The sequence below is a fragment of the Talpa europaea genome, assembly GCF_964194135.1.
Source record: "Talpa europaea genome assembly, chromosome: 9".
Classification (NCBI taxonomy): Eukaryota; Metazoa; Chordata; class Mammalia; order Eulipotyphla; family Talpidae; genus Talpa; species Talpa europaea.
This window is the reverse complement of record NC_140076.1, coordinates 55,881,257-55,906,494: the sequence shown is the minus strand read 5'-3', so window position 1 is coordinate 55,906,494 and position 25,238 is coordinate 55,881,257. Positions and strand designations below refer to the sequence as shown.

Below are 25,238 nucleotides of genomic sequence, written 5' to 3'. Positions count from 1 at the left end.
AATGTCCACAACTATGTCCAGTGGGTATTTTAAAAAGAAGACAGTGAACACAAACCATTACTTAAGCATTCTAGAGGGATGAAGTAGGCGGTCGTATTCCAAGAGAGACACCAAGCAGGCCTCTGGCATTTAAAGAGCATAAATTGCTAAGTCCATTCCTCTCTGACTCCACATTCAGTCAACCACTTGCCTCCTTGAAAGAGCTAGCATCCCCTTTTTCCACTCAGAAGAGAAGAGCAGTTCATGGCAATATGGTGCAACAGATAAAACATGAATTTTGACCTATTAGAAATTCTCGTTCTTTCTCTGAGTCTAGTTTTCTTATTGGTAAAAGAGGAACAGTAAGAACCACCTGACACAGATAATATTCTATTCTCCCACTAGAATTTTCTCAGGTGTTTAGAGAAACGTGTGACAAAGGACCTCTTACATGGAGCTGGTAACTATTGGGCCATGAGGCCAATTCTAATGACTAGAACCACTGGTCAGACTGTAATAAAAACAAACCAAAATAATGGAAAGCCATGAATATAAAAATGACCTCAATGTAAATCTTCAAAAAGAAACAAAACAGTCTAGGTCCCCTGTTGAAAAACCTAAATGCTAACCGTTTAGGTCAACAGATCCCAGTGGATTCCAAACCTTATGACACAGAAGATAGAATGTGCTTCACTGCAAAGGTCCCCAGCAGAGTGGCCCATGCAAACACTCATCCACAAGTCAATGTCTCTGAACCAATCACAGGACTGTTGGAATTTCGTACCTTGACCCCTTCCCAAAGAGGCAATCCAGGCAACGCCCATCTCCAGCTATTCTCCCAGATGCAGCAGTGATCATAAGAGAAGCTTGTCTGCTCATTAAATGAACTAAGAGACATGAGATGTAGGTGGAAGTGTCCACAGTAGGGAGTTATGCTCATGCCACTTACAGAAAGAAAAAGGTGATAGCGAGACTGAGGCCTGAAGGCAGAAACATGTAACCTGCCTTTGTCCCCAAACCAATACATTCCAAAAGGTAACACTTAGTCAAACTGATTTAAAGAGTAAAAAGAATAGCAACCCAACCCCCAGAAGAGGGAAGCATGGGGAAACAAATAGCAGTCACCTTACCTGCTGCCATTTCTCAGAGAAGAGGAGCTGAGCTGCGTGGTTTACAAAAGGCAGCTCTTCACATGCATTTAATCTCATGCTGTTGCATCTGGACTCAGCACTGCAGAGTAGGTAGGGGAGGTGTTCCTAACCTCATTTACAGATACGTAGTTTCTGAGAATTGTAAAAACTTTCTGTGACTTGTTCATAGTCTCAACATCTTCTAAATGGAGCAACAGATCTAAGTTCTCTGTCATGCTTTCAGTCACTACCTCAGGACTGAGGTTATTCAACTACCCAAAAACAGCTACGTATCTCAAGCACTTAGCACCATGTCTGGCACATATTGCGTATTCAATAACTTAAGCTGAATGAATGAATTATAGAGACAAATAAATGATTAAAAGGCCTACTTCTCCTCCACCCCTTCATCATATGCCCATCCTACATAATAAAGGGAATAGTGTATTTTCAAGGAATGCACCCTTAATCCGGTGACTTTTCAGACAAGCCAAATAAAAACCAATACAATTCAAAGTCCCACGTATTCTTTTTTTTTAGTGCCAACACAGTCGATTTTCGCAAATGCAGTGAAGCTATCGTTATGAAGAAAATGTCATCGTAGAGAAATAAATTGAAAGAAGAACTTCAAATGCTCGGCTGTATTTCCAGCAGAAGGCAGGCTACGCTGCCCTCAGATGCAGCCAACGATTTGAATGATGAGGCTCCAGCTGGAGCACTTCACATATACAGCGCTCAGGGACACCTTGTTATCAACCAATGGAATAAAATATTTTCGAAACACTGATGTTTCACTGTCGGCAGAAGAAAAATAAATTAAAAAAGCCTGGTACATTTTCCAGTCTGATATAAATTAATTCAAATGGCACATTAAAAACAGTCAATTATAAGTTTCTCTCATAAAATTTTAAAAGGCAGCAATCAATCCTCAGATTGGATAAGTGCAAAGGAATGGTGTTTTCTCCATGATCAAAACACTCAGGATCTGTAAGAACTGCCAGAGTTCCCAGCCGATGGAAAACTTGGCCTACGTAACAGAAACAATCCACTGGTCATACTGCTCCTTTCCCTTTAATGTCCAGCTTGTTGCTAGCCTCTGACTGTTTGCTCAGCTGCTCTTCAGAGAAAGTGATGTAGGAATACACCAGGCTCCCAGCAATACTGCAAAACAGGAAACTATCATCAGGAACATGGCAAATGCAAATGAGATTGGGGTGTGGGTTGGAGCTTCCTTTATAAATCAACAGCACATAAAATTAAAACAGATAATTGCATTTTCAACCACTAGAGACAATCCTTGTTACGATACTACCCATGGTTCTTAATGCTTTGTGAAAATGAATGTCTGCATATACTTGACAGTATGAGTGCCAGTTTTATATAACCTTTCTAGAAACAATTCGTTGAAATAACAAACCTTAGAATTCTGCTCATCTGTTGACCTAGTCATCAGTCTATTTCACGGACGAACTGTGTACATCCTCATAGACTTATCAACAAAATAGACTTATCAACAAAATTTGTAACAGCAAAAAAAATTAGAGGGTATATATCCCACAGTGGGAAATTAAATAAATTCCTTCAATAATATTATGCATCCATTAAAATGAAAACAGGCAATGACATCTCAAATGAAAAAATCTTACGAAACACTACGTCATTCTATAATCGCTATTAAAACAAACATGAATATGAACATCAATATGTATCAGAATAGAAAAAAGTCTGAAAGGAACACACATCAAGAATATTAATGACAGTTACAACTGGATGGTGAGATGACAGGTGATTTTTTTGGCTTTTTCTGAATTTTCAAAAATAATCATTCAAGATAAAAGCTATCTTTAATAAGAATTGGAAACATCCCAATGAGTTGTGAACATGGGGACCTTGGGAGGTTTCACAGAGCTGGTTTCTCTTTGACTACAGTCGAGTTCATGGTGAAGAATGTATCATTTGAGCCCTCATCCCCTGAGCTGGTTCTTAAAACCCCTCAGTTGTCTTCCACACCCACCAGGAAGGTTAACTCTTTGGGGATAGTGAATACTCTTGCCTCTTCTCTATGGGAACCTCAAACCCACCTAGGAAACACAGCCTCCTGCCCACCACTAAGCTGAACATAAACTGGAACAGCTCACAGAGCAGACACTCCCAGTTGTCCTGACCTGATGTTCCACTGAGTCCGCCATCAATGACTCACTCCAGTCTCCAGCTGGCAGCCTGGCCTAGGCTCCGCTTTCAGATTTTCTTGTCCTGGCTTTGATCCCAATATTACTGCCTGACCACTTCACTCATAAACTTGCTACTTATCTGAAATTAGTTCTGCTCTCTTCGGAGCTTTGGTGTCCAAGCCCCAGACCACTGGAACAAGGTGACAGAGGTCTAGTTCCCACTTCCATGAGTAAGGAAGCAAGACCAGGCACTGACAGCACTTACTGAAGCCCACTACGCACCCAGGATTTAACATAAACCTCCCAGCATCACAATATCCCAGCAAGAAGTTCATTTTACAGATGAAGAAACTGAGTCCCAGAATCAAATATCTCAGTCTCACAACTGCATCCTAAAGATGGTCCAGAATAAATCCCAAATCAGTCTGATCTTCTCCACTACAAAAGTTTCCCTTTCTTTATGGTCCCTGCTCCATTCTCTATTGCAGATACCAGTATCAGATATTGCAAATACCAGTATCAGATACTGCAGATACCAGTCCTTATTTTGTTCCTATCAGTACATAAATTTCCCAAGGCATTACTCTTAGCTCTGCAGAGTACTTTGCACTTTAGGTCTAACACTTTGTAGCACTACAAGCAGTAACTGCTGTGCTCATATCTATTATGGTCTCTATTCTACTCCCGCCCAGCCCACCCCACCCCCAGCAATCGTTAGTCCCCTTCCCTGCTTTATTTTTTCTCCCTTACTATTTATCACCAGCAAATATCTCACTCACTTAATCTTCTTTCATTTTTTCTTCTCTAATTAATAGAATGAAAACTCCATGAGAACAAGAGTTTTGATAGCTTTTTTCCCAATGCCTAAAACCATGTTTGGTACACAGAGGGTACCTACCACATATTTGTTTATGAATAAATGAATCTTCCCAGCTAGATTACAAATTTCCTGAAGATAAAAATTAGTCTATGGCATGCACTAAGCAGTCACTTCCTTTAACATATATACAGAATAGGTTCAACAGTTCTGTTTCAACCTGCCTGTGAAAGGAGACAGGAGAATAAAGACAAATCATTGGTAAGACAGGAAGTAAGTAAGGAAACTCTGGAAATGTTCAATACAAAGAATAGCCCTTTAATCTCTTATCCTATGTGGCTTTATATGGTGAAATTATGGAGCAGATTTTTAGAGTCAGGTCAGGATTAGAATCTCAGTTCTGCTTCTTACTTTGGTAGCTTAACCTTAAGCAAGTTATTTTACCTGAGTCTCAATTTCATTATCATGTGAAGTGGGGGATGATTAAGTGAGATGACATCATAAAGGTGGCTGTCATATATTGGATACTCAACAAACATTAACTTCCTATCAGTTGCCTTCTCAGATATCTATTTATGTCCTTTCTATGCTGTGGTAAGTGCCAGTCTGTGCACACTTTAAAAATAGAAGTAACTTAGTCACAGGAGTCTGGCTGGATGTTTTCCATTTCATCTGCCTAGAACTTTTAGGAATATACTCAGAAGTAAAATTTTAAAAATTAATAAAAGGTTCCTCAATCCTAGTGTGATGGTGTCTGGAATGCACTGCTTTCACATGGATAGTATGTGTTTTGTTATCTGATATGAGCTAAGCAAAGGATCTGTTGAGATCACAATTTTGGTGAGACCCCATGTACATACACAGACTTTTTTAAAAGACCCTGCACTATGGAAAGGGTAAAGAAAGAGAAGAATATAAGCATAAAAACTTGTTACCGATCTATTATTATTTTTTAGTGTACTTTTTTGGCAGGCAGGAGGGAGGACTGTCATACATATTTAAAAATAGCTTTTTGTTTTGTTTTCTTGACATTTTTGAACTATTCCTCAACTTGGGGATGAGTCTAAGCTATTCCAGTATTTCTATCATTTTCTCCCCTATCCCTGTACTTCTTTTTCCTTTGTCTTTTAAAAAACCTTCAAATGTGTATGGAATACTTCAATTAAACCTGAAAGGATACCATATTGTAAGTTTCTTCAAATGTCATAAATCTACTGCAAGATCTACTGACCACATGGTGTGGTTTCCACAGGACTTCCTCAGGATGAGTCAGAGAAGAAGATGGCAGAATTAGGACAGTCAACTCTAGCCCAACAAGAAAGAACAAGCAAACTGAGGTAATGAAAAGTGAATTATAGATACTAGTGACAGGACCAGCAATAGAACACAGATTTTTTGCTACATTCCAGTTCAGTGACCTTCTATCAGGAATTATGATATAACCAAGGAGCTAGCTAGCCTCCTACACCCTGGTCAAAATTCCAAATAATGGTCCTGTAGATGTTACATGAGTAACAACTAGATGATAATACACACAAGGTCCTTCTCTTTCTCCAAGTGAGAAAATCATTAACCAAAGAGAGACCTTATGTCCTTACTTCAGGAGGCATCTTGAATTAGAAGAGAACCTGCTAGGACAGAAATATTCAAGAGGAGAAGCAGTCTGCAACTAAGAAGCAAACATACTTCTAAGGAAACAGACAAAGAAGAAATGAGGAAGCTGTAGATTCAGGTGCTAGATGAACCTGAACAAAGTCCTGAGCAGTCCCATGCTCCAACCCAGAGACTGTGTAGGTGCTGACTTCTTACAAGCTACAGTTTCTGTTATACAAAAGGCTGACTTAAGAGTATGTAACCAGTGTGATGATATATCATGAGGGACATGAAAATAAAATTCTTGCATTCACTATTACCATTCACTAGACAGGTTGAGAATGAAGACCTGGAAGGCAAATCTTGGATTGAAAACTTAGTTCACACACAAACTTCTAGACAAATATTTTAGTAAACAAAACAGCTAAAAACTGTGAACTGATACAGTGACATATCCATAATGCAATACTGCTAGCAACAAAAGAGCATCCACCAACAAAACATGCAAAAAAAGATGAAAGTTAAATACAACATGCTAAGTAAAAGGGAGATGTCAGATCACAAGTGGCATGGTGGATACTACATACGATATCCAATGAAAGTGAAGTCTAATGACTTGTCACATAGTTTGGTTTTTATATAGCATTCTTTTTCTTAAATTTTTTAAATTGAAGTATCATTGCATTATAAAATAATATTAGTTTCAGGTGTGCATCATTAAAAAATCAACATTTGTATATGCTACATTAAGTTCATCACCTTAAGTCCAATTCTATCATTCATCATATAATTGACACCTTTTACCTGAATGACCCATCTCCTTTCCCCTTCCCTTCTGGAAACCACTAATTTGGTCTTACAGTCTGGAGAACTGGTATTCTTTAGCCTTGAATTTTATGAGACCACTTCACTGCCCTCCAGCATAATAAAAAAAGGACTGCTCTTAGAAGGCTAAAAAGAGTTCAAGATTCCCTACATACTATGCACAGAATATAGAACCATTTACTCCCCCTTTCTTAAACAGCATTATCTAGAGACAGTAAATACCTAAAACATCAGTACATCAGAAGTGATCCATAAATGTTTAATAAATGAACAACATCCCATTAAATCAATATCCCAATTTTACTGTGATACCATCTGCATATTCAAATCCCACTTGTCAGAGTAGTTACTGTGTCAGTTTTACTTACCTGATATTTAAGCCAATGAAGTTAGTCCATGTGAAAATATAATCTCCACCAAAGACCATTCCAATATAAGTTATTAATATATTCTAAAAAGAAAAAGAGCAATTTACGGTTACATAGATTTATCAGCTTTTAAAATATGCATCTACTCATTCATGCTATGACTGAAATACCTATAAAAAACAAAAACAAATAGACTATAAAAACCCACAACCCTCAAATGAGTATAATTTGAACAAGAACACTAGCAAGAAAACAATGACACTATCCTCTTCCAATCTATCCAGAAAGTAAAAAATGTTTTTATCAATATTGAAGAATACTAAGAAGCTGATCAAACTTTTCCTGACCCATAGTGGCTGACATTATAAGTCTAAGGAGAGAACAGTGGTGTTACTAGAGTTAGAAAACACAGAGATATTCAGCAATTTTAGGGATTACTAAATTACAAAATATCTCAGTGAGACTTGTGAGAATGAAGAAGGAAAACCTGCTTACATGCAAGTGCCTTTCCTCCTTTTGAAAATGAAAAGGGGATGGTGGGGAGCTGACCAACATGAAGACTGTTTTTAGAGGAATATTCCTTGGCAACTTTAAAAAACACATAGGAAATCATCTCAAAACAATATACCTGAAATCACCTCGTCTGCTCGAAAGTCCAGGTGTAAACATATCTGCTTTACTGGCTCCCTTTTAGTTATACTCAGATCACAAAGGTGAAATAAAATTTTCCAAAATGTTAATTATTCAATTCTTTCTCAACCTTCTTTCTCTTTCATTTATAAGTCATTGTCTCCCTCTCTGACATTACAACTCCCAGAATGGTACATGGGCTCTGCTAAACCAGGCCTATGAAGCAGAAACTAAAGTTCCATTGTGTTTATAAAAGGACAAAACAGGAACTCCCCGATGGCATAGCGGGTTAAGCGCAGCGCTGTGAAGCTGTCCGCAGCTTCTGCAGTGCAGGTTCGATTCCCGGCTGGCCAGGGAGATTCCCACATGGCGTGGCAGACCTCTCCTGCCTCACCCGCTGCTCCCCTCAGCAGTGTCTTCGATCTGTCTACCTGTTCTGCTCCCCGCTCTGTCTCTGGTGAATTCTCTCTCACCCTCCTGCGCCTGATTGTACCCTAGTTCTTGTATAAATAAATCCTTAAAAAAAAAAAAAGGACAAAACAAACTTCAAAATTGTTTTTTGAATGAAGAGAAAACATTCAAAATTAAGTCAACCTCTTTTAGATATAAGGATGGACACAGCAAGTTACCTTAGATTTTCTTATTATTCGAAGGAAAAAAAATACCCACAAGTAATAGAATATATAGCAGACAGGCAACTCGGGAGAGAGTGTAACAGAACCTCTCTTGGAATACAGAGATTCATCTAGAGTTAATCCATTTAGATTAACTAGTACATATTAACCCAGGGAACTACAGAAAAGAACAGGGCAGAAAAAATAATCCTGTTGCCAAAATCAATCAGAAGTCAGAAAAACTACTGGAGTTTATCCGGTCATTCTAACCAAGATCTGTTATCAGGAAAAGACACCAGTTCCCTCAAAGTAGAACTTACATGGAAGCACAGAGAAGTCTATGCTGGTATCTCAAAACCAAGACTAAAATTCTCAAACTTCAATATACCTGAGAACAACCTGTAAATCTTGTGGAAAAATGATTTCCAAACTCTAAATATTCTGATTCATTATATCTGAGGTGGGCCTAAGAATTTCTACTTTTAACAAGCTTTCCTCAATAATTTCCCACCAACATTTAAGAGAAACAAAGAATGGTGTCCCATGAGTTCATAGGGTTAGGATCCTCAAGCACAGGGGAAATGAAAGACCCCTGGAGAACAATGGTGAAACTATAAGGGTTGTGACTGAGAGGCTAATGAAAGGTCCACTGTGGCCTGTGAGACTGTGAAGCACTATACTCCCTTTTGTCTGAAAGTATACAACAACCTAAAATAGTGATATCCTATGGCAGTGAGAAGCACTAGCAATGAAAACTAATCAGACAATCCATTTTTTCCACTCTCTCGAGAACTTACAAGTAAAACTGATCCCTTTGAACTGAGTAAGACCATAAGGTTCTTGGACTACTACACAGAGGAAGAAGTATCAAAAGAAAAGAACCTGACTTTATGTTAACAAGATCATGATTGTATCTGTGCTGATAATGATACACTAGGAAATTCTAAGCATAGATATAGTTATTAAAATGAAACATAGGCTCTCCTGTATCATCCTTCTCCTTGGTCAAAAAAATGGTACAATGTCCTGTCTCTCCTGTTCTGCTTGTTCTTTTTTTTTTTTTTTTTAAAGATTTATTTATTTATTATTCATTTATTTATACAAGCACTGGGCACGGTCAGAAGCGTGGGAGGGTGAGCGAATTCACCAGAGCCAGAGCGGGGAGCAGAGCAGGCAGAAGGACCGAAGTACACTGCTGTGGGGAGCAGCAGGCGGCAGGAGAGGTCTGTGCGCCATGTGGGACCCTCCTCCGGTGGCCGGGAGCAGCCGGGGATCGAACTGGCGCTGCAGAGGCTGCGGGCAGCTTTGCAACCCAGCACTCAACCGCTGCGCCACCGGAGAGGCTCTCTTGCTTGTTCTTATTTCGAAGATGCAAACCATCTACTTTGCTTGTGAAGGATTCACTTTAAAAAAAACCAAAGCACAGCTGAGAGCTAATTTGGGGGGCTAGAACTGTCTCAGCCAGCCCGGGCCTTTGAATGCAGATTAACTGTTGCTAGCTTTCATGGGAATTCACACAATGGACTTGTTACAGCTTAATTTAGAATTCTATTCACACCAAACACTCCAATCCTATGATTTGAAGGCACAGACCTTCTGGTATTTTAACTCTAGTTTCTAAAATGAGGTCAGGTGGGCAGCACTCCCTAAGGGGTACAGAGGGAAACACAAGCAGAGTAGGAAGAAAGACTTACCTCTCTGCAACCCCTTCCCTCACTACTAACAAACAGAACATAAGAATGAATTCACAAGGGAAACTGTACCCTTTTCCTCAAATGATCAAGAGTCTACCTCTCTGTGTTTCACCTTTTTCAGAAAGCAAGCCTAATTCATTAGAAATTCAGGTATGCTATGACCTCTTGAATCTCAAAGTACTAGAATCACAAAGTCAGATAAAAGAGACCTTAGACTGCAATCCACTAACTTTTGTTCAATATTCAAGTCAACTTGGCTCTCCTGGCTGAAGACAAATGAGCCTCCCTCAAATAAAATAGATCAGGAGGAAATGACATCACTGGAAATGTCAGACACAGTTTTTTAAAGTGGGCCATTTAAGGTTTTGGCTCGGGCATAGGAAAACTCCCTGATTAGCTTCTGGCAAGCACCCTTTCCTTACAAAACAGCCAGAACTCAGTGAAGGAGAGAACAGAACCGCACTCATTGTGGGTTCAAGGGACAGGCCTATCACTACTCAGTCATCTGCCCTGTCAGAAACCGGCCTAACTCTTCTTCTTCTACTCTAAGATAATACATTCTCCTTTTCCAACACTCTTCAGATCTAAGGCTGCCTAAAAGTAAATATTAAGCACTTCCTGGATTCTTTTTTTTAAAGATTTATTTATTTATGCATACAAGAACTGGGGTACAGGCCAGAGGTACGGGGGGTGGGGAGGGTGAGAGGATTCACCAGACAGAGTGGGGAGCAGAACAGGCAGGCTGACTGAAACACACTGATGAGGGGAACAGCGGGCGAGACAGGAGAGGTCTGCTGCATCATGCAGTTAGCTCCCTGGCTGGGGATTGAACTCATGCTGCAGAGGCTGCAGACAGCTTCACAGTGCTATGCTTAACCCCTTGTGCCAAGGGAAGCCTCTTCCTGAATTCTTAATGATTGTTTTAGAAACCATTATCACAATTTGTCAATCAAAACAAGATGAGAGGGAAACCGGATAATGTAGCTTAAGGTTATAGCCAGACTTCAACTGGAGAAACAATTTGCAAATAAGCAGATACCCAAAAGATAACAGTATTTTTTTCAACTCACCTTAATACAGCCAACTATTGTAGTTGTAAGAGCAGAATTATACTGTGTGCAAAGTACTGTGGCATACATCAAGATAAACCTGAAATAGAAAAAAATTATTTTTTTCTACTTTATTTTGAAATGGGGTAAGGGGAAAGGACACCCCAACGTCCCCAACAGAGGTATCTTTTAAGAAAGATCCACTTGCTTACTTTATACAAAATGTTAGCCAGAAGATAGTCAATGTTGGCCATGCTAGCAGATTCTAGTCACTGTGAACTTTCTCCATCTCACTGCTGTTTCAGAGCTTTAAAAATTTCATTAAAGGGAAATACATGTGCATTTCCTAGCCAGGTTCTTTTTCCAGCTACCCTCACCAAAAGCTTGAAAATATTCTTTTAATCATGAGTTTTCTTTTTAGGTCACATTCCTACTAATTCACCTAGAGCAGAGAGAAAGGTCAAAGCTCACACCTAAAGCTCAGGTGTGTACCTCCCAGAAGGATAATATGACCTCAGAATTAGAGTGAAAACAGAGAGATGGTTAAGGATGGAAGAAAAGCAAATTGGAACTACTTGAAGAGGGAGATACGCTCACTTAAAGAAGTGGAAGCAGACGGAACACCCAGATTTACTGAGGCTTCTGTGCCTGACTCAGTACTAAAGCACTATGTCAACCTTATTTTAAGCACACACTCACTCAATATCCAAGCACTAATATCAACTGAACTCAATGAGGAAAAAATGCATTAGGGAAATATGGAGGTGAGAAGCCGCATATTTGCAGATAGCCTCTGACCTATTATATACACTCTCCTCAGACAAAGACAACCTCATATTGAGATCTCAAACAGCCTAAAATTCAAACGCTGCTATGCCACTCACTAATTCTGCAAACTTAGATAATTCAGCTGAGTTCTGCTTCTCATAGGTAAAGGGGCAACAATATCTTTCAAATAATACACATTGAAATAGAATGGTGTTTATCACATAGCAGGTTATTTGGTAAATACTAGTTTCTTTTTGCCATCCTTCTAAGCATGACTTTGAGGTCAATTCAGTAACCCTGGCAGCATATTTCTAAGGACTATGACATCACCTGAATCTGGAGGTTTAATTATCCTAAGCTGACACATTCCAGAGACTGAACAGGATATTGAGGAATGAGACAAAAGGACCCTAGAACAAATTTCTCTAGGAAAGACTTACCCCATCACACAGGAGAGGGTGAACTGCAAAAGAAAGAGGGTATCAGCCCAGCCTTCAAAAGCCATTGCCTATAAAACACAAGAAAGCATCCAATTTTAGAGGAGGTCTTCAAAATCAGCTCTACTAGTCATTAATCAAAATGAGCTGGCTCCCGCCACACATACACATATACTCATACACATTTCCTGCACACTCCATGGATAGAGAAAGATGTTCAAGAATTTCATATAATATGATGTTGAAATAATGAGCAGTTTCAGAAAATTTTCTCCTTTCTAAAATGGAGTGTGAGGGAGATTGTGTTGGTACAAAGAAACATAATTGCCGAAAGGCTCAAGCCATTTCGCTAGTTCTTCCAGATGGCTAGTGCTAAAGGCTTTCCCAAACGTTAAAACATATTTTCTCCCGATAACATGTGAAAACTCATGCATAACGTTAGCTACACAAATTTAGCTAAGATCTATTCAGGGAGAATTATTATTGTAAAACAGCTGATTGTAAAAGCAAGGTTTTTGCTGTTTTTAAGCCAAAGGGAAATACTGCAGAGAAATGAAAGGGTGCATGGGTCACCTCATCTCTTACCCAAGAAGAAGGCTTTCTCTCTCAGGAATATATAATTTCTCTTGCAATATGATTCTGTTAAGCAAATTTGAAACTACAGCTTTATCCCTCTGACAACCTGTCCAGCTTCAATTCTTGCCACAGTTTAAGGGTTCTGGTAATACTGGGCTTCCAGTGGTTTATACAACGTAACATGAAGTCTCACACTCACATGCCTTTGCTAGGAATGCCCTTTCTGCAACAGTCTGATTCTTGCTGACTCATCAAACCCAAACTCACACAGCTCTTTTGTGAGTCTTTTCCTGATAAAACACTCCTTCCTTTGTGCCGCAGCAGACTTGCACTAGGGCTGTTATCATATACTCTAAACTCCAAGTCTGGCTATAACGTGTATAATGACTGTGGGTTGCCAGGACAAGGGTTTTGTGGGGAGGAAAGACCCAAACACAGCACTTGACAGACAGGAGACATTCAGCTTCTTCGTGGTTCTTTCTTTGTTGAGGTACAATATATTAAAAACAAAATTCACCAATTTTAAATGTACAATTCAACGAATCTTGATAAATGCATATAGTCATATCGCCACCAGTACAACCATGATAAAGAAATTTCAATCTGAAACCATAAAATTACTAGAAGAATTCATACGGAAAAAGTTCCTTAAAACTGGTGTGAGCAACAATTTTTTGGATATGACACCAAAGCAAAAATGAATAGGTAGGGCGGCAGCAAACTAAAAGGCTTTTGTACAGCAAAAGATACAGTTTAAAAAAAAGTGAAAAAGGAGTTTATGACTAATTGGCAATGTCTACAATGAACAGAGGACGACATTAACACCATTTTGCCACCCTTAACCTAAAGAACAGCATGGAATAATTCCAATGTGCACTTAACTCTTAGATATAACCATTCTCCCAGAAAAATTGGCAAAACAAGGAGTTTCCAACTTCCCTGAGATCTGAAATAAAATCTGAAGAATGACTGAGACATTTTCTTATGTGTCTTGCTTATGTGTCCTTGCCTAATATAGAGTCTAAAAATAAACCACTAAATCTTTAGAGATCATGGTAAAGAAAAAATGGCTGATGAATGATACCATTCTATTTTGGAAATTCTTTTCCCAAAAACCTATTGGGAAAAAAATTGAATCCTTATCTTAGAAAGTAAACTGCTAGAGAACTTGCTAAGACAGATGATAACACCAGTGGTGGAAATAATCTTCCTGGTTCCCTCCCTACCTTGCAAAGTTAAGACAAGTTCACAGAGCCTGTCGTCAAAGGCTGCCAACCCTATGCTCTGCACTGCTGGAGCCATTTGCCACAACTTCTCCTGCTCTAGCCCATGCTTCCAGTTCAGACAAGGAATTAGTACCCAGTTATTTTTATTATCTCTGCTTACTAAGCTCTGCCACTTGTGTAAAACCAATGAATTATGGTAAGACTACACACTCAAGCTTGCAAACTAGGCCACTTGGTCTTATATCCCCAAAAGTAAGAATGGCTAAAAATATTACTTCATGATTCAAACAAAATACAGGCAAAGAAAAAGATCCAGTCATTCATAATTAAAGAATAATTGCTGTAAACCACTTGTTTTACATGTGTGTATACAAAGACCCAGAAAGCAGAAGGGATCTGTTTTATTTGGAGAGATTAATTCAAGGTTTGAGTATCAGTCTTAATGGTCCACAGAGTGACCCAGAAAAGAGCAAAAACTATGGGCAGGCTAAACCAACAGTGTAAACATTCTTCATTATTCAGTCAGTAATGTTTAATAAGAGACACCTCCAGGTAGATGGTTTTATACAGCAACTTTTCCTGCAAAATTCATCTGACCATGTAATTTAACCAGTGATATTAAAAGACATTATACAATTAACCAGTGCTACAGTACTGGCCTTGTGAGAGCTACAGCAAGGGTCTGTTCTTCCATCTCTACATGAGAACACCTAGCAGAGCATGCTGTCAGAAAGCCAGGCTGCAATTCCTGTGGCTTTGTGAATCACTGGCTTTGTGCCACAGACATTCCCTTTTGGAGGCAGCAACTAAGAAGTCTGAACATAGTCCCAAAACGTAGGCTTTGGAAAGTCTTTCATCATTCCTGCTCCACCTTTATCTGTTTTTACTAGAGATCCTTGATTAACAAGCTGGTTTTGCATGGTATGTAGATTTTTGTGTGTTTTTTTTTTTTAAATAAGAAAAACATTTTAAAGTCAGAAGACATGTTTTAAAAAACAAAATGCTGAATAATATTGGTCCTATAATTTCTCTGGTAAGTCCAGGACTTCAAGAACCTTGAATAAATTTTTAAAAATTACATACACACACACATTTGACTTCTCAGGATGCTTTGCTAAGTACTTGTATTCTTCATGTGTTCACTGGCATGAATTGTTCAACTGGATCTTACTTTTCAGTTTTTTTTTTGTTTTTTTTTCTTTGTAACTTGGTTTTTTTTCTTTACATGTGTTTGGGGAACAAAACAGGGAATTTGTCCTTTAAGGTTTATCTTTTTCCTCTGTCTTAAGAAGAGAGAAGGATTACCGTATTTTAAAGAGGAAATAAAGAAAACACAAGAATTGTTGAACTATTGATAGTTGTTATTGAATTCTTTTTCAAAGGATGTGTTGGTCCTATCTTTTCTCCATAGGACTCTTGCCTTTCCTGGAAGTTTAACTTTTAGAGTTCTCCCGATTTTGTCCTATCAGAGGGAAATTCTCCCTCCTCTACTTATTAAGGTCAAGAGTGGAATTTTGAGAAAAATAATATGGCTTCAAACTGCATCCTGGGTGAAGTGCCTAAAGTGTAATTATAAATATATTCATGATACTGTAGTTAAAAAATATTTTAAAAATCGATGATAGAAAATCTCCCTCCCACTCCTATTTGATATTTGCGCTCTCTCGCTCTCGCTCTCTCTCGCTCTCTCTCACATCTACCTATGTAGATTTTATTTAATCTTAATTGTTTACAGATATCAAATTTCTTCCATCCAACAAATCTTTTTTGAGTCTGTATTATGTGTCAGGTACTGTTCCAGTTAAAAAATAAGACATGTCCCTGCTTTAAAGGAACTTGGAGCCTAGTAGGGTGTGATTGATTAAATATAAATTGTATAACAGCTATGAAGAGAAATAAAGCAAGGAAGAGAAAAACTACATATGTAGATTTTATTTAAGTTAGTGGATGAAATATATATAGATAGATATTATTTTTCCCTTTTCGGTTTGCTTAACAGGTAGCATATCCAATTCACTATTTTACATTTTGGTTTTTCATTTAACAATTTATATGTAGTTAACGCTTGAACAAGGCAGTGGTTAGTGGTATCAACCCCCTGACCTGTGCACAAGCGAAAATCCATGTATAACTTAGAGTTGGTCCTGTGTCTCCATGGGTTCTGCATTCTTATATAAAGCCAACTGGATATCCATAGTTGGCTAAATTCGAGAATGAGGAGCCAAGAGATAGAAAAAAAATCCTATTATAGGTATACTTACATAGTCAAACAAACTCCTGTTCTTCAAGGGTGAACTGAATTATTTTACCTTTTTAGTTTTACTAAAAAGACAGTGTGCTATACATATTGTTTTGTTTTATACTGTGCTTTTGTTATTTAGCAATTTGTCTTGGATAGCTTTTTAGCCAATACACACACAGCACCATGCAAAATGGTCCTGGGCCTGGAAGGCCAGGAGTTCAAGAGATGAGAGCAGTTTCTAAGCACTGGTTTATAGAACAGAGGGAGCAGCTATCAGAAGAGCAGTCTAGTCTCCATACTGGCATGCCTTATATCCTCAGAAACTGTCTCAGCCCTGGGAAGAGAACCTACCAACTCAGTGATCCAACCTCATCAATTTACACATGACAAATGAGGATAGGAGAGCAGAAAGGATATATTTAAACTCAAACAACAGCCAGGAACAGTTTTGGAGATTGCTGGTTTTCTGCATTCTGCTCTCAGATTTTCTTGACTATATTACTAATGCCACAAACTTAGTGACTCATAACTATCTGCACAGTAAATTTCAAATTCCTGTGTTTAGCACTGGACCCAATTTAGAAGGAAGTGGGGTAAGATATGGTGGGAAGAGTGACAGCGTGATTCTTTGAGAAAATCTGGGTTCTGATCTTGAGCCCTCCAGTTTCCTTATCTGCAAAACAAGGTTTGAAAAAGTGTTCCTTATGGTTTCTTCTAAAGTGTCCAAAGTCTTTGACTTCTACTTTTAGCCAAACTGGAGTCTGGTCTTTATGAATTTTCCCATGTTTATATTATTAGTTCCATCTGGAATGAACATTTTGTTTTTCTTTCTTCATATCTTTCAAGGCCTACCTTTACTTTTGCTAGGACTTAGCTAGCAGGAAATGCTCCTTATGAACAAGGTAAGCACTCCCACCTCAGGACTCAAAAGTTGTTCTTCCCTCAACCTAGATTACTCTTTGCAAAAAGTCACACAGATGAATCTCAGTCCGTTCAGTTCAGTATCTGCTCAAATGAAACTTAGATTTTTTTTTAACCAATCTTATCCAAAATAGCACTTCCTAGATCACTCTCTTCCTTGTTTTATTTCTCTTCATAGCTATTATACAATTTATATTTAATCAGTCACACCCTACTAGACTCCACGTTCCTTTAAAGCAGAGACATGTCTTATTTTTAAACTGGAACAGCACCTGACACATAATATGGACTCAAAAAAGATTTGTTGGATGGAAGAAATTTGATATTTGTAAATAATTAAATAACAGTAAGGCCAAGAAGCAGAGACTTCACTTTTACTACTATTCTGATGCATCCTCACACTTAATAACTACATCTGTAAGAAAGCCCTGTATGGAAGACCCAAACAGGGAAAAAAAAAAGTCAGGGAGGCAACAAATGGCTTTGCAAGACAGATGTACTCAGGCAAACAGCAAGGCATCTACCTGGAGTCAAACAGACTGGTTCTAATTTTCTAAACTCTGCCATATAAAATTGTAAGAATGCCCTTAACTTCTGTAAATCATATAGCAGCCTATTCAGATATATAATGAAGATCACAGAAAATGGTTTATGTGTAAGCATTTTGTCAGGAACATGGCATCATACCCTATAAATAAAGTATTACTACAGGCCAGACATCGGCTCAAATTATTAATCAGGGAACAGCTTTATTTAAAGACTGTCACATAAAAAAGTGTTAAGACAAACATGAGGCACATGTTTGTTCACAGACACACACACACATACATACATACACACAAAGAAAAGCACACATCTAAAAGAAACACACTGAAAATGAACCTAACTTAACTGAATACTCTCACCTGAAATCCTGTCACATAGGCCCCTCTGTAATGTGATCCCTTTTTGTGAGCACTTAGACACTAACAGACCATTATTATAAAACTGAACATTCTAGTGGAAGAAATAAATTGTGACCCACTTTGGTAGGATTCTCTGAGTCTTGGACAACTTAAGGCATTAATGGCTTCCTCCACGCCTTCTGTGCTGGATAACAAAAGCAAACCGCTCAACCAATTCACTAAGTTTTTTCTCTAACAACCGCCCCCAGGACAGTGAGCATTACTTGTTGCCTTGGAGAATAAGAAAATCAAGATTTAGCTTTTTGAAAATGCTAATCTTGATATTTAACGCATACAAGTTTCTCCCTAACCTTCTACTACTGACTGGTGGGTATACAGCTAAGTGCTAGTAGATCAAGCTTTCACCATCTCTGTAGCATGCCAAAGGTCCTACTTGTATTGCTAGGACTACTTCATAACTGATATATTTCCAAAGCACAGGGCTTTCTTAGCCCAAGGAAGATGCTCAGAAATAGTTACGTGAACTAAATTAAAAAAGAAATTAAAAGGCCTTATCTCAAGATAACACAAGGAATTTAGGAACAGCTAAATTTAGAATTCTCACTTTCTAAGTTTCAAATAAGTTTAATTCATAACCTACTAAAATCACACCAAATAATCAAACCAATTATCTTTTAATTTTGCTTATAAGTAAAGCTCTCTGAGGCATTCCATCCTCAACAAGGAAATAAAATCTATAAGTTTTATTAAATAAAACCTGTAAGTTCACTGTTCTTACATTGACAGGTTTATTCCCCAAGAACACTGTATGGTCCTCGAAGGAAAAAAATACCACCTAATTCACCTTCTTTTTTCTTATCACCTCAACATAAACCTGTGAGACACATAATAAGCCCTTAATGACTAATGGAGAATGTTAAGAGGGAGAACATATCAAGAAGAGAATATTAAGAAAAAAAGCAGGGCCTCCCTGGTGGTGCAGCGGTTGAACGCTGGGTTGCGAAGCTGCCCGCAGCCTCTGCAGCGCTGGTTCAATCCCCAGCTGCTCCCTGGCCACCGGAGGAGGGTCCCACATGGCGCGCAGACCTCTCCTGCCGCCCGCTGCTTCCCTCAGCAGTGTATTTCAGTCTGCCTGTTCTGCTCCCTGCTCTGGCTCTGGTGAATTCTCTCACCCTCCCACGCTTCTGACTGTACCCAGGGCTTGTATAAATAAATAAAAATCAATCTTAAAAAAAAAAAAAAAGCATGTGATTTTAAGTCCACCAGTCAGTGTGTCTACCTAAATCCCCAAAAAATCTATAAGTAAATTTTATAAGAATCACATTAATGAATAATAAGAGGATGAGCAAATACTTATGTGAAACCCAAAATACTGATGTGAGTTGATTAAAAAGCAATGACTTCACCTTCCACAATTAGTTTATCACCCTAACTTGAAAGTATTTAAAATAAACATTAAAAATATTACTCTTCCAAAACAAACCTTTCTTTATCTTTCCCTGGCACTTTTATTGGGGGGGGGGGGTGAGTTTTAAAATACCAGAGGTAACTTCTAATCAAATCATTATCATCCTGAAATGAAGCAATATTTCATTTGGTTAACTTTTCAAGTAGCTACTTTACAATACCTAACCACATGAGTTCTTCCACCTTTCTCATGTACATATTGGCCTGAAGATTTGTTAACTATGTGTTGTAAACTCATGTTACCTCAGTTTTAAAAAAGTGTAATTCATTAAAACAAATTTTCATGGTTCAGTAATCTAGTCAATTCTCTAAATGTTGAAGGTATGAGAAAAAACATTTACTTTCCATACAGTGATCATAAACAAAATTGTATTATAAATATTAAACTTGTTAAGAAACTGGACACTATTTAAAGTTTCTACCACTGAAAGTAATAATAATTATTATGTGACCTGATAGAGGTGTTAGCTAATGCTATAATGGGAATCATACTTCAGTATAAATGTATCAAATCAATGTTATACCTTAAATTTACACAATGTTGTATGTCAAATATATCTCAATTAAAATAAAACAGAACATTTCTTACCCCCATGTATCTCCTCCCCCCGCCCTGCAAAAAAAGATCTGGAACCATCTGTGCTATACAGAGAGGGCTTTTTATTTTACATTACATTTTTGCCCCAAAGTTAAAGAGTATTTCTAACACAGTTTGCTAGAGGGAGACAGAACACTGTGGAAAGACTATGTTCTTTGGAATCAGGCATGGCTTTAAATTCTTACTCTACCACCCTGGGCAAATTACTCAGTTTCTCTGAACCTCTATTTCCACGGTGGTAAAACAGGGATAATTCAAACTTTCTAGAGCTGTTATGGGCTCTGTATTACGTTACACTCGTAAAATGATTACCACATAATAGACTCAATAAATGTGAGTTTCTTCCTCTGCTTTTTTTCATAACCACAAAATACTTACTCAACTCTTTATTAGAGCAATAGCTACATTGGTGCCATTTTTAACCTGCTGGCAGTCAGGTTACAGTTCATTAAAATATTTACATATGTTCAAGATGATTCCATGCCAGTTTTTTAAATGAAACAGTTCCTAATGGAAAAAAACCTTTGATACAAGAGCAATTTTTAAACAATCATTGCTTTTGAAAATCTTTATTTGTTTCCACTGATGTGTAGAAACTGTCACTGTCATTACAGTGAATAACCACCACATTTATTCCCAAGAGACTACTAGTCAGGGGAATCATTAGACAGGATCTTGGTATGGAAATCCCTGGCACAATCGTAGATTTGCATTTAGTTTGCAAAATTTTGTGAATTCTAACAAAACAGTGTCATTTTTTTTTCTAATGAATAGAGACTCTTCTTAGATAAAAATTCTTCTCTGAACATATTTTGCTACTCTATTTTGTATTTATCTAGCTAAACATTTGCAGAAAACAAGTAAATTATTATATTAGTTGCTATTTATATGGTTGCGTCACCACACAGTGCTAAGTATTTCACAGGGGAGAGGAGGAAAGAACACAGCTTGGCATTGAGGCCAGGAAAATCATCATACACAAAAAAATGGAGCTTCTGGAGATACCTAGCATTTTGCTTAGATTTGAAGAATTTTACTACTTCAGGATTTGTGTTTCTCAAGGATAGTGTGCTACTGTTCCTATTTTGTAGTTCAGAAAAAATGTAAATTTTCCTTTCTGGCACACAAAAGGAGGACACTAGTCTCATGCATTATTTTTATGTTGACAGCTAGAACTATTTTGAGCCACTTTAATACTATCCAGTACTTCTAACAAGAAAAAAGGTTAGCATAACATTAGCAAGCTACAGAGGAAATTCTCAGTGTAATAAGCATATTTGTTTTTAACAGTCCAAAAGTCTATCTTTCAGCCACAGATAATAACACAATTCAAAAACATATGCCATTAAACCATACTTACAAAGCCTTACCTTTTGTGCATCTCCTGTGAAAAATGCAATGGCCAAGGTGGGCAGAATCATGAACAGTGCATTGTAATAGAGCAGACCATATTTTCCCAGCTCCTAGGATAGTTTAACCAATAGGTGTTTAATTTGGTTCTAGCAGACAGATACACACAACCCTATACAGAGTACCACCCCCATTTTATACACACACACACCCCTCTCCCACAATATACATAGCAAATTAATTAGGTAATAACTCTTGCATATATTAAGAAATACCTAAGCTTTCAAAACAAGGGTAGAGTGGTTGACTTACAAGATTTTAAATTTATTTGCAATAAATTTCTTGAGTAGCAAGTAGGGAAGAAGTTATTTTGACCATATACACATATCTCTATAGAAATACATTCCTTCCTTTTCCATAACTGAAAGAAAAGTCATCAAGTTGGTGTTGGGCTTTTCAGAACTATAACAAAGTACCATTTAAGAGAAATGGATGGTCAGAACCAGACATACAGACTCACACCCAGACTAACACAGATGGTACAAAACTTTCCAGAGAAGTATTTCTGAAAATGTGTATGTGAAGGATAGTGAAGATTAAATTACTATCTCTGTAACTCTCAAAACAAAATATGAATAGCTGTGCCCTCAGCAATTGGGGAACAACAAAGACAACACATGGCTTAAAAAACAGAGAATCTCTGAGCACTACGGGTCCACCCTTGATTCCACACTTCCAGCACATTCAGCAGGAAGCAAAGTCACCTGAAAAAGTAGGCCAGAGTTTGGGGGTATGAAGAAAAGTGAAGGAGTAATGAGGATAGGGGTGTGGCATCTGCCTAACTTCTGTTAATGGAAAGATCACTGAATGATGTGAAAAGTCAAACTCTCTTCTCAAAAGCAGCTTTGAAAAACTAGAAACAAGTATCTAAAAACACATTGTCATGTTCACCATCAGTAGTCAATAAGTTCATTTTGTTCAGCCTCACATACAGAAGTGTGAGGCCCTTTGATGCAATTTGCTTACAATTTCCCTACTTCAAAAGTTATTGGGACGGCCATGCATTTAAGAGTTCTTTTCTAGAGATGGCAAAGTCCCTGCAAAGATAATACAAATCTGCTATTAATGCTAGTATGAAATAGGTAAGGCATCTATATGATCTGAATTCCAAAAAAGGAATATTATACATATAATAAATCAGACTAAAAACGAAGCAGATAAGGTCATATGACTGAGGAGAAAACATCAGAATAAGTGATAAAGTCATGGTGAGTTACCAGATTCAATTATGAGATAAAAATGATGCTGCTCAAGAAAACTATGGTGACATCTATGATAAATGTCTCATATGGGTCTTTCTATAGGAAACTTTATGATAGAAAGGATAATTTCTTCAGCAACTCTGCTATATAAAGTTGAGTTCCACGTAAGTTTCTTCTTACAGTTAGGTAATTTTGTAGTAATGTAATCTTACACTATAATTCAGGAAAAGCAATGTGGCTCAACTACTAAGTTTTCTGATAATTTGACTTTATCTAAAAATAAAATTTAGGGTCTCTATACTTCAAAAATGTAATAAAAAAAAACAAACAAAAAATATCATAAAAGCCATGTGTGCAAGCTGCAAGTTGAGGGAAAAGAACATGCAGTTCACATGTTTGAGAGGTAGGCCAGAGAACTCAGTGCTACCACGAAAGAGATCCTAATGTTCCCTAAAGTCATTGTAGGGCAAACACCCAAAATCCATCCATGTTCTGCAGCCCCTGCCAACACTCACTTCTCCTCAAATCTGCTCAAGGCTTCCATATATTCTTGTCCAGATCCCTTACCAACTTCTCTAAAACATAGTCATGAATATTTATGATACTTTTCTCTAATGAACACCCCTGACTTTCTCTATCCTATTCACTGTTAATATTCACCCAATCCCTGCCAATTAATCAACGACTGAAAAATAAAGGTTCTTAAGTGAGCACCAAAATGCAGGCATTCAGAGATCTCTTATGTCTTTCATATCTCTCCTCAGAATTTTTCTTTCCTCCCTGCTTTTTCCCTGATGAATTGACATTACCATTCCCAACATAGGTAAACAACTGCTAAGAAAGCTTTAGAGTGCTACCTACTTTTGAATCTAATTTTTGTTTTACGTATGCACCATTTGCTGCTGTCAGGACATCATTTATCAGAATAAAAACATATCCTTCCAGATCAAAGGCCAAGTCAGAGCTGTAAAACATAAGAAATACTTTAACAACTTACATTCAAAGAATAAACATTTAATTTCTAACAGACCTGAACCACAATATTTACAGAAACATATTCTTATCTAGATAAATAATATTAGACATTTTATTATTTACTAGCACTTCTTGATTCCTGGTGAGTCTGTGACTTTACGCTCAATCAGGGAGTCTTCAGAAATGAGCTAATTTAATTAACAGAAATGTGTTAACTTAAACACAATCATTAGCAATGATCAATCATGTCAGTTAATAGCATACTGCTCCTTATTCAAAGTCAGACAGCAAGAAACAACCAAATTCAACATTTCAATACATCTGAAGCAGGTAAAAGCTCAATTTCACAGATAAGAAAACCAAAAAAGACAACACTTTTAACACTGTCATTTTCCAAACGTTTATACAAAAAGACTATCTTGCACAAGAGTTTGGGCTATTGGATGGAATTTATGGTGTGTGGATCATAGTAAATTCTAACTGAGATAAACAACAGTGTCTAAGCACACGCTAAGAACTTAAATACTTAAACAATTGTTTAATTAGCCTATGAGGTATAAGTAGTAGAATCAGGGAAACCTGAAGTTTTTGAGTACATAGTACAGCCCTAGACACAAGATAAGAACACAGTAAACTGAACAGAATAGGTAAAAATCTAGTAAAAGTATGCCTTCAACATATTTCACCTCCCTATCTAAAATAGTGGTCCCACATTCTGTGATTTCACAAAGACATTATATATTTGTGGCTTAACCACTACAAGAATTGGGACTTCTGAAGTGCTCCATGTCATTACAATTTTGGACAGGACTAGCCTAAGGCAAATGCCCTCTTATAAGCAGCCTGACAGTCATCTAATTTCAGACTCCCATCGTCAATAGTATTTCAACATAAAACATTCTAATTAAATAAGGCTGGTCCAGGTATCAATCCTCATCAGAAATTTTTTGCAGGCCAGAGTAAGCTTTGAGGAACCCTGTTGCTTGGTTCAATTCTGGGTTCCACCAGCTTCTCGGAAATGTTTCAAAGACCAATGGGCACCTCTAAAAGGAAAGACAGGGAGTCTCAAAGGTAGGAGTGAAAAAAAATAAAACTTTTTTTCCAAGCAAGCGATATAAGCTAGAGGGAAATGCAATCAGTTATAAAACCAAATTCTAGTAACCAATGACTCCATACTTTTTTTTTAAGAATGAAATTTAACTTGCAGATTTAAGGTAGAATAGATCTGACATATTTTACCCTCCCTGCCTACACAGCAGAGATAACATGAAGGTAAAAGAGCCAAACCAAGAGTACAGTGGAACTCCCAGAAGGAAAATAAATGTTAAACAGAATTTGTGGCATGAGCAAACCCTGGGCTGAGTAAAATGTTGTACATGGCTTTCAGCCACCATTTTAATTTTCTGATTCTTTGGGTATACCTTTTCCCTGTGCATTTTAAAATTAAAACTTAAGAATAATGGAAAAAAGCTTTAACAACTTAATAGAAAATCTAAGTTACAGCATGTGTTAGATATAGCTTATGTGGGGCCAAATAAAGCGACTCTATTATTTAATATTCACAAGACAAATAATACATTATCATTTGCTTCTTCTGAGATACTTTTTCATTAGCAGCATGCAAAGTAAAGGAATACCACA

General features: G+C 37.5%; 1 protein-coding gene across 2 annotated transcripts in view; it reads right to left on the bottom strand.

Annotated features, from left to right (window-relative positions):
- Positions 1 to 2,161: 2,161 nt before the first annotated feature.
- Positions 2,162 to 25,238, bottom strand: part of SLC35D1 (solute carrier family 35 member D1) — a gene marked incomplete at both ends in the record, with an annotated part of 28,293 nt that continues 5,216 nt past the window's right edge. The window contains 6 exons of one of the 2 annotated variants that reach the window (XM_084242775.1): positions 2,162 to 2,270; positions 6,884 to 6,966; positions 10,892 to 10,970; positions 12,079 to 12,146; positions 21,381 to 21,473; positions 23,484 to 23,586. In XM_084242775.1, coding sequence (XP_084098901.1) covers positions 2,162 to 2,270; positions 6,884 to 6,966; positions 10,892 to 10,970; positions 12,079 to 12,146; positions 21,381 to 21,473; positions 23,484 to 23,586 — 535 coding nt within the window. The remainder of the gene's footprint in view (positions 2,271 to 6,883; positions 6,967 to 10,891; positions 10,971 to 12,078; positions 12,147 to 21,380; positions 21,474 to 23,483; positions 23,587 to 25,238) is intronic. The other variant, XM_084242776.1, reaches the window with a different exon arrangement.